Source organism: Sturnus vulgaris, chromosome 24 (genome assembly GCF_052056855.1).
Source record: "Sturnus vulgaris isolate bStuVul1 chromosome 24, bStuVul1.hap1, whole genome shotgun sequence".
Lineage (NCBI taxonomy): Eukaryota > Metazoa > Chordata > Aves > Passeriformes > Sturnidae > Sturnus > Sturnus vulgaris.
This window is the reverse complement of record NC_142266.1, coordinates 3015826-3026199: the sequence shown is the minus strand read 5'-3', so window position 1 is coordinate 3026199 and position 10374 is coordinate 3015826. Positions and strand designations below refer to the sequence as shown.

General features: G+C 53.0%; 1 protein-coding gene across 1 annotated transcript; it reads right to left on the bottom strand.

Annotated features, from left to right (window-relative positions):
• LOC106856163 (Cbp/p300 interacting transactivator with ED-rich tail 4) lies at positions 1–1697 on the bottom strand. Its single transcript, XM_014881329.2, has one exon. It carries the CDS (start codon positions 1403–1405, stop codon positions 791–793), a length of 615 nt encoding a protein of 204 aa, XP_014736815.1. The 5' UTR covers positions 1406–1697; the 3' UTR covers positions 1–790.
• Positions 1698–10374: the final 8677 nt, after the last annotated feature.

Sequence of the window (10374 nt, the reverse complement as noted above, 5' to 3'; positions counted from 1 at the left end):
TACAGTTACATGGTCTTTATTTGGTTTCAGAGGTGGAAAAAAGTGGAGCCAGACTGCAGCTTTAAGCCTCATGCCTGAATCAACCTCAAACACTTGGTAAATTTTACAGCTGATGAGCAGTACAGGTCTGAGATCTGAACTTCCACGGAGATGAACATTTAGGCACAAACGCACACCCTTCCCCAAGGCATACTTTATTTTTGCGAGTTAGAAAAAAGCCTGCTATGGGGAAGTGCCCCTTCCCGAGCTGAACAGACATGACTGAAGACCTATTTACTGTCACAGTAAAACATCCCAACAAATAACTAACCCCACCCATGGTTGCGAGGGGAAACTGGTTCAGACCATGCACCAGGGAGACAATTCTCTCTCAGGATCCTTCAACTCCACTGGCACCACAGAATCCACGAGCAAATCCAGCTACCAGCAGGGCTGCCAGCTGCCTATTGCTTTCTTGTGCTCCAAGCCTAGTTGAGGAAAGTCGTAGTCCATTACTTCTACTTAAGCCAGAAATCCTGTTAATGTCATTTACAGGCAGTTCTACAGCAGGAGCTCTTGATCTGCTCTCTGTTTGGGGTGCACCAACCCCCTCTGCAGAAACTGCCACACAGAAAAAAACACACGGAAGAGAAAAGCAATCCATTGCAAGCCAGTGTCCGATGATTGTCCTTTTGGGGAGGGCAGGAATCCAGGACAGGGCAAGGCAGGGGAAGGGAGGAGGACGGTAGGTGGGGAAAAGTTAGAAACAAACTCAAAACCACCCAAGACACAAGGAGGAGCTCAAAGCCCCTCAGCAGCTGATGGCACTGGGTTGTTGTTTACTAACAAAGTCTGAAATGAAGTCGAACTCGTTCTGTCCCAAGAATAACTCTGGCAGCTCCTGAATCCGGTCCAACCCCAGTTCCAGGACAAGGGATGTCAAGACCTCCTCATCTATAAGATCAGTGTCCATAACATTCAGTGTCAGCGCAGATGAGGGCATGTGCTGCATGCCCGGGTGCTGGCCCGGCCCCACTCTGTACTGCTGGGCACCAGCTCCCATGGGCCCGTTGCTCATGCCCAGCGGGTGGCCCTGGTACTGGGTGTTGAGTTTTTGTAGGTGCATGCTGGCCATGAGCTGCTGGGTGCCCACCGGCCCCATGTACTGCTGCTGCTGACCCGGGCCATTGAACATCATCGCGTTCTGCATCTGGTGGTGGCCCATCTGTCCGCCGAGGCTGGGTCTCTGCCTCATCGCACCGTCCATGCCAGCCCCTCCGTAGGGCATCATCTGAGCGGCGGCAGGCAGCGTCCTCAGCACATGCTGCCCGTGCTGCGGGGGTCCCTGCAGCCCGCTCACCCCCATCCTGTAGCTCTGCAGCCCGGCGCCTCCGTGGCTCATCGGCATCAGCATATGCTCGGCCATGGCTCCAGCTCCCTGCGAGGTGAACGCGGCTCGGGCACGGCTCCCGGGGACGGCACCGCGTCCCGCTCCCGCCGGGCCGGCTCCGACAGCAGATCCCGGAGAGCTCCCACCTCCGCCCGGGGGAAGGCACCGCTCCGCCCGCTCCGGGAAAGCTCCGGGAGCCCCGGCAGGGCCCGCCGGGAGCCGGGCTGTGCCTGCTCGCTACGCACCGCTCCGGGACTCCGGCAGGCAGCGGCTCCGCTCTCGGCCGGGCTGGGCTGAGCTCTGCACGGCTCGGCTGGGCTGGGCTGGCCGGGAGCGGGGGCTGCTCTCCCGCACTTATAGCGCTGCGGGCGGGGCGGGCGGGGGGCGGTCCCGGCGCCCATTGGAGCTCGGGCGGCCCGGCCCGGCCCGGCCCGGCCCCGCGGGCGGGCGGGAGGCAGGGACGGGGAGCGGTGGAAGCGCTGCCGGCTGTGCCGGGCTCGGCTGTGCCGGGCTCGGCTGTGCCGGGCTCGGCTGTGCCGGGCTCGGCTGTGCCGGGCTCGGCTGTGCCGGGCTCGGCTGTGCCGGGCTCGGCTGTGCCGGGCTCGGCTGTGCCGGGCTCGGCTGTGCCGCCGCTGCATCCCCGTGACACCGACTGCTCTCTGCAGTCGCCTCCCCGGTGCCTTCCTGCTCACAATGCCCCTGCCCGAGGCTTTGTACCCGCTGCCACACTGCCTGGCTGCCCGTCAGGTCCCGCTGGGTTTGTGCTGAGCTCCCTGTTGATGCTGAAGGATGCACCTTTGCAGGTGCTCCCAGGGCTGAGAATGTGGGGAATGAATTCCCAAGCACAGTTTGTTTTTTTTATCTACAAGGTGTCCACCCAATTGATTACAGTTGTTGTCTTGTGTTAATGTGTGTCTACCTAGTCGACTATTTGTTGTTAATGTTGTATGTCTTTGTAAATTGTTAATACTGCTGGTTGTCTGTCCCTTATCCTGTCCCAAGTAGTTGACCATGATTGTTGATGTTTGAATATTTGTTGTTAATGTTGTAGGTCTCTGTAAATTGTTGATATTCCTGGCTGGCTGTTACCCTGTCCCAGCACTCTCTCACACCCATGCCCATCTCCATTGCCCCCTCCCAAAATGGTGCCGGCAAACAGGGGAACAGCAAGTGCTCATGGGACACAATTTGGTAATTAAAACCCCTAAAAATAACGAGCCACTATAACCTCCGAGACTAAGAATGGTACTCCCAGGTAGGGAAAACAGTGGAGAAGATGAAACCACCAACCAGGGTTTTTTTTCCTCCTTATCACCATGACCTAACATCACCCAGTCAATAGGACACCCCTAGACCAAGAGCCAGACTCGGTTTTCTTGAGGACTCCCGTGAGGACTGAAGCCCCAGCTCTGCCAGGAGATACAGCTGCACATTTCCTCTTCCCCAGCGTTGTCCCTCGGGAGCAACAGCAGTGTGTGTGACCCCTTGGGCTTTTCCTGCCCCCCAAAAACCTGTCCTCAATAAAGGCCTTCAAAAGGAGCTGTTGTCCTGGCACATTTATTATGGAGAAGAGTTGGTGGCATCAGCTGTGTGGTTGGTTACTCGGTCAGCAGCATCTTCCTCGTAAGGGTGCACCAACCTTCCAAACACAGATGGTACTGAGGACACTGTACACACAGGGGGTTGCTGGTGTTACTCTGCAGCAGTGTCTTCTTCACCTCGGAGGTGAGCTCTGTCTCACAGGCTCCCAATGCAGCCCACATGCCCAATGCTGAGCTTTGCTGGCCAAATTTAACACCGTGGGCCAAGACTAGAGCAGCTCTGGTGCTCTCTTCAGGACGTGGTGCAACCCAGTAGTGTATGAAAGAACAGTGGTGGTCTTTCTTGTCTGCTTGGTGTTTTGGAGGAACCTAGAGATTTCTTTAAAAAAGATATTGGTGTTGCATGGTTACCTGCTTGGAGGGCAGGGAATTACATATTTCAACTTCATTCTTTGTCCTCTCCCAGACAACTCTTAACCACAGCATTATAGACCGTGGTGCTGGTAGTGACAGACAGAACTTTTCTGCTGGCTTGGAGCAGGTTGTTTCATGGAATTTTAGGTGTTCTGCATATTCATGGTGCTTGCAGACCCTGGTGAGCAGAGGAAAGGTCTAAATCGGGCAGTATGGGCATCTTAGAGAAGTTCTGAGCCATGGTACTGACCCAAAGGGTTACTTATAAAGAATATTTCTGTATCAAAACACTTTAAACCAGCAGCTCAGAACAGGTAACACCTGGGAGCCTTCAGCTCCAAGATGCCAGCAGCCAGGAATGGAAAGTGTCTTCTCTTACCTGGACGGAGCACAGGGCCATAAATCTCCAGGACATTGTGGGAGTTGCTTTTGTTTGTGCCACCTTCTGCCTTGTTAGGTGGCTGGGATAGGTTTCAAGTGTTGTTGGTGAGCCTCCAGCTGATGAATCAGTTAGTTAATTGTTCAATATAATTACGTAATGATTGTTTTTAAACTCTAGAGATTTTGACAAATGCATTTTTAGTACTAATAAACACACGCTCACATACATATACCCACCTGCCTACAAGTTCACATGCAGATGCACACCCAGGTGAGGAATAAATGCTAGGGGAGTGTCTGCCCTTGTCTTTTCAGAGGCATCCAGCCATGAAAACATCTCTCACTTGGAGGAGAGGTGTGGTGTGTCCTGCAAGACCTGAGAAGGGGCAGGAATTCTTGGACATGAGTAACAGGTGGGAAAGGGCTCTCCACAGCATTTGCATTACTGAAGACCCCAAAGGTGGTAAATTTCTCTTCATTTTGGAAACAAATCAGCAGATGATTCTCACTCATGCCCCTTCTTCTGCAAGGGTAAGACCAATCAGCTGCTCATCCAGTCTGAAAATAGTTTGACCAGAAATGGAGCTGTGTGCCAGCTTTGTGCCATTGTCCCTAAATGTTTCCCTAGCATTACCTGGGGTGTTTGAGAAGAACCAGTGCCTGCAGGAAGGGAAGGGCACAGGGGGATGGGAGGCATTGCAGTGGGCAAAGGTGTCCAGAGATCCACAGCTCTTGTGTTTGCCATGTGTGTGCCAATTTCCTGTGCTCTGTGTCCTGAGAGCTCCCTGCTCTTGAATCAGTAATATTTTATTTTACAGGGACCAGCTTAGATGGACCTGCTGCAATTCACACAGCCCTGGCTGGTGGCTGGGGAATAGAGCTGGGAAAGGGCTCACCAGCTCTAGTAGCATCTCTCTCACTGCTCTTTTTGGCCCAGAACAACCAGTGGGTCCTTGATGTGCTGAGGTCTCGAGGATTAAGGACCCAAACTGCTGCAGCCATATTTACAAACACTGTGTGGGACCCATCTAACCCCAGGCTTGTGTCTTTCCCCTCTGCCCTGCCATCTGTCATCTGCCCAAGGACAGACTGGCCTTTTTGGGAAAGCAGATAAACTGCCAGATCCAGCCCCTGGGCTGCTGCTCAGTGATTGAAGTCGCCACATCAGCCACCTCCATCAGTATGTCATTCATGGCTTCCTGACATGGGACTTCCCCAACGTCTTGGGGTGATTTTATGATGATACTTTATTCCCTAATCATCTGCTTTATGCCCAGAAATGGCTGCTGTAGCTTTATGATGGACCTGGTGGTGGGGCAGGGAGCCTTGGGCTCCTGCACAGTTTGGTTCAAACCCTCTCTTTCCAGTGGGTTTGGGCTGTGGTGTGGACCAGGACACTACATTGTTCCTTTTGTTGGATTAGTTTTTTAGCTAGCTTGAAGCAGGAAGGTATTTATCCTCCTTCCCCTAGCCTGGAGGCTGTACCAGGAATCCTCTTGGCAGCTTTTTATGTTTTTTTCCTTGAACTGTTTCGTCTTTGATTATTTATTTTTTTTGGGTCCATCTGAGGAGCTGGCAGGGGGCCACCCTGAACCCGAGACCTTGGAGAAGCTGAACCAACACAAGCATGGACACGAGAACCCACCAGCTTTTCCTGCTGTGAGGAGGAGACCCATGCCAGAAAGGTTCCCATCTACTCTGCCCGAGCAGCTGGAGCTCCTGGTCCCCTTCCCTGAGACAAAGGGGGGCAGCCACCAACCCTGTGTCCTGAGATGGGGAGGGATGGGGGTTAAGGTCTTGAAATTTTGATATCTGGCATTTAGTAATTCCTTTTCTGTGCCTTGTGGGCACCCCTTTGTTTTTCAGTTTGCGGGGTTTTTTTTGTTTTTTTTTTGTTAATAAACAGTTTTGTTGTTTTGTTTTGTTTTTTTTTTACTTTCATTCATTGGTATTCATTTCTCATTGGAAAAAGGGATTACTGGAGCCCTTCTCTTTAGAGGAAGCACTCATTTCAGAGTGTTTTCTCCTAAATTTGTGTCTAAACTGAGACACCCAGGTCTCTACTCTACTGACTGTACTGGTATCAGCCCTGTGTTATCAAGGCTGCATTACCCAGGCTGAGAATTAGTCAGATTGTTGCTCCACTGGCACCAGTTTGCCTCTGTATGACTGGGGATGTGGCAGCACTTCCCATGTGTCCTTGTCCCAGGTCAAGGCATCCATGTGGGTGGGCAGAAGTTCAGAGATCTGATCACCAGCACATTGCAGAAATTCTCGTTTCCCTCTTAGGAGGCAGCCTGATTCCCAGCTCTGTGTCACCTATGGTTTTCTTTATGTGAGATGTTCCCTCCCCATATTTGATGCCTGCTCATCATGCACTGTCTGTGCAGCTCCAGTGATATTCTGGTGGTGAACTCCTGCCCCAAGCTCCCCAGGGATGACAGGTACCCTGGGCACGGGCTTTTTGTAAGCAAAAACTTTTATCTTGCAAGGTTCACCAGCTCATAGCCAGCTCCTTGCTGGTGGTTCAGGCTCCTGGGAAGAAGGAGGGGGCACGAACCAGGCAGAGGGAGGTGAAACAGATCTGTGGGACTTGGAGGGTCCCAGAGCCCACAGTGCCCACCCCACAGGCCCTGCTTTTCCCTTCTGGTGGAAGGGTTGCCATGATCTGATTCCTTCAAGTCCTGCCTGGGGGCACGTCTGCTGCCTCTCCCTGCACTGCCAAGGGGTTGAAAGCTTTTCAAAGTCAAACTTAATGTTTGACTGTCTTGGAATATACATTTTAATCAAATATTCACAATCAGCTGCAATCCTGTATACCAGATCTGGAAGGATCCTAGGGAGTCTCTGCTGCACATCCAATGCTTTCCCAGCAGATTTGTTTATTGACAACCAGAACATGAGAAGGGAGTGCAATGCACTGTCATTTTTTGTTTGTTCAAGGATCACTGCAGTTTGCAAACCTCAACTCTGGAGCTGAGAAGTCCAGCAGAGGCTATGGTGCTATAAATACTGAACCAGGAGCAAATTCTGATGGAATTTCTTCACTTTGGCTTTAAATAAGTATGCCAACAAGCCGAGATTTAGAAGTTAAATTAAATATCAATCTTCTTTGCACCGAGTTACGCTTACAGGTGTCTCTGACAAAAAGAACTGGCCAACAGCAAATTCTTTGAGACATCCTGTTACCAAACCTATTTCTTGTCCCCAGATGAGTCTGACATGGACAATTAAGGTGACAAACACCCTTCACTGGGCAGGATATGGGGAATGTGTGGTTCCATCAGGCCATGGGTGCCAGCAAGGAGGTGTGGTGGATCTGAGCTCCCTGGGGGCTATGACCAGGGCAGAGCAACTTCTCCTGGCTCCAGACACTGCCTGCCTGCTGATGGGTCTGTGGAGTTGTCACCCCACAGGTGATTTACAGGGAAGGACTTTGGTCAGCACAGTCATGGTGTGTTGTACCATCCCTCAGTACATGTAGGGCAGGAACAGGCATGGAGCTTCCTTGAGCAAATGCCTCTTAGATGAGAGATGGGATGAGTGTGGGTTTTCTCATTTCTCTGAGAGCAACTCTGGGTGTGCAACAGGAAAGACTTTTCATTAAGATTTAAAAAAAACCCAGATATTAAGGAGGGAAAGCAAAGAGCTCAGATGTGACTCCTCTCTGGGCACAGGTAACTGCACAGCCACACAGCAGCCACACAAACATTCACCCAACAGCAACCCCAAATCTCCTCTCCTTGATTTCTGCCTGGTAAATGGGTCCTCCAGGAGAGCAGAATCCAGATGCTGCATTAGGCTGTGATTTTCATCTGCATTAAATGGAAACATTTCATAAAAAGCAGAAGGCACTAGGCAGGGCCAAGGGGGCTCAGCCCATTGGAGGGGACAAAGGCTGGGTTGAGCCCTGACAGCCCCACTGGGTGCAGGGACTGGTGTGCAGCCAAGGCCAGCTCTGAGGAGCCATTAGCCCTGCTGGCTCGCCAAGGCTGTGCTTCCTCTGGGCTCTGTGGGTGCCTGCCAAACGTGCAGGTGCTGGGTGTGGGACCTCCTTGCCCATGTGTGCGCATGTGCTGGGTGCACAGCTTCCTGTGTGTGCTGGTGTGGGCACACTCGCCCCCCAGCAGCATCTGCCAGGGCCACCAAAGGGTGCAAAGGAGGCTGAGGCCAGAGCCAGGCAGGAGGGGTTGGTGCTCCCTCGGGAGGGGCAGGCAGAGCTGATCCCAGCACCCTGTGTGCTCCAACCACCAAGCTGGCTTGCCCAGCTTGTAAACAATTTTTTTTTTTCCTCCCTCTGGGCTAATCTTGCTCTGTGGGGGCAGATAACATCAATGGAATTTTTCCAGTGTCCTTTGCAAGAGCCTCCTGCTTTGGACTTTGGCTGAGACGCACATGAATGAGACACGAGCTTCCTCAATTGCTTTCTCTTGTTTGCTTTCCTCTGGGCCTGCTTCCTGCTCTGCTCACTGCTTCTGGTTCCTGGTCTCATGGACAGTGTCCAGAGCAAGCTCAGCACCACCTTGTGCTTCCCTGGATGTCCCTATGAGGCTGGGGCCAGGGTGCTGGCAGGAAGCAGGAGGGGCAGTGGGGTCTGGGCTCTCCTCACTGATGCCCTGCAGAGTGGGGCTGGCACTTGGTGAGCTCCTGCTCTGCATCTGACTTTTTCCAGGACAGCTGCTTTGGGTTTAGGTTTTAGGTACCATGGCAGGGGTGAGCTGCACTTCAGCCTCAAAGGCCTATAGGGGTTCTTTGTCCTGTGGCAGAGCCAAAGCCATTACAGGTGGTGTGGTACCTGAGCCCCAGCCCACCCAGCTGCCTGTCCCCACTCTGCCCAGAGATTCCACTTATTGCCCCTCAAGCTCTCAGGGACCTCCCTACAGGGTCTGACAACAGAAAATGTGTCCTGCTCTGTGGAGGGCTGGCAGCCCAGGCAGCACTCAGCCATGGATGTGCAGCCTGAGCCTGGCCCAAAGGGCTCCAGGTGCTGCTCCGAGCATGGCAGGAGCAGGCAGCCTGCCAGACCAGTCTGCCAGCACAGCCTCTGCCATGCTACAGGGCTGTGAGTGTCACCAGCTCCTGCCTCAGCAGGAGTGGAACACGTGTCACCACTCACCTCTTCCCCGTGCTGGCATCCCTCCCCAGCACACTTCTGTGCTTGCTGCAGCCAGGGAAACTGAGGCACTGACTCTGTCCTGCTGCTGGCCACAGCTGAGCCAACAGCCTGCACAGGCCTTGCCTGTGCTCTCTTGGTGTTTCCCACTTCTGTTTTTCCTTTCCACCTGGGAGTTTTCCAGGTTTCTGTGTGTTCATAGTCCACAGACTATCAGCTAGCTGGCTCTGGTGTCCAAGGGATGCTCCACTCGCCAAGTCATGGGGCTCTGCTCTTGCACGGTTCCATCAGTCCCATGGCTGTCCTGTCCATGTCCCCCAGCCTGGCTTTTCCTTCTAAAGACAAGCCAAGGAGTCAACCCTTCTCATGTGAGTGACCCATAGATCTGCTTCAGGGTAAGAAGCTGCTTTGCCCAAGGCCTGGCTCACATCGCTGTGGGCTTGTGTTCATCACTGTATGGCCTTTCTGGATGTCCTGGTCACCATGATTTCCCTCAGGCTGGATTTGAGGCACAGGTGGACAGGGCAGGGCTGTGCTTTCTCTGGCAAGAAGCCTGCTGTGTCCTGTCTCATCATGGGTCAAGATTGCCTCTTCTTGGGTCCCCCTGCCATGCCCTGTCCCTCTGCCCATTCCTCCCAGGACGTGGTGTGGTGGTGGGGCCAGTGGAGATGGACAGCAGTGGGGATTTCTCACTCAAGTGCTGCTCCTGTGAGACCCAGCATTGTCTGTGGCAGGGAGCCAGAGAGGCTTGGGGTTATTTCTTGTTATCTCCAGGCACCTGCATTGCTGCTGTGCTGAGGCAGATTAGCTGTGGCGGTTTCTCTGGTCTGCTGTTGCCTCATGCAACTGACTTGCATTTGGAGGTTGGGGTGGTCAGGGCTGTGGTGGTGAGTCTTTAGAGGGGCTATAGAATGGTGTTTCATTATCATTAGGAATATCTGTTGCTGTTTATCTGCTTTCTCTTTCCTTCGTGTTATGCAACCTCCTTTTGAGATATCAGTGGTTGTTTTTCCAGGGTTGATGTAGCAACAAAACTCTTGCTGGTATTTCCAGACCCTCATGGCTATGACATCCAATGTCACACCTGCCCCTCTCTGACTGCATTAGGATCACCAAGTGCTTTTCCACTCCATTAATGAATCCTGGTCTTTTGAGCAGGGACTGCAGCAAAGCCCTGAGAAGATGCAAGCTCGTGAATGGGCTGGGTGCTGGCAGCTCTGGTTTGCGTGGCCAGGGGAGGATCAGGGTGGGTGACTCAGGGCAACTGAAAGTTTTGTCCTGGGAGAGCTGCCTGGGATCCAGGTCGCTGGGACCTGTTTGTCAGGTTCCTATTTTTGTTATTCACTAGCTCAGTATTCCTGAAAACAAATTGTGTTGTTGTCACCTGATTGGCATCATAGGCGTCAGAGCGTGGAGAGTGTCCCTCGTGGGGAGCCTGTTTGGGTGGCTGGATCTCAGCTCTGCACTCACTGCCTTTTGGCTCTGCTGTGCCCATGTGCAGCTGTGCCAGTCCTGCAGCCAGGGCTGCTCCCCTCGGGCCCTGCTGCTGCCTGGGG

Coding starts and splice junctions, on each gene's coding strand:
- LOC106856163 (XM_014881329.2), bottom strand. CDS start 1,405: ATGGCCGAGCATATGCTGATGCCGATGAGCCACGGAGGCGCCGGGCTG.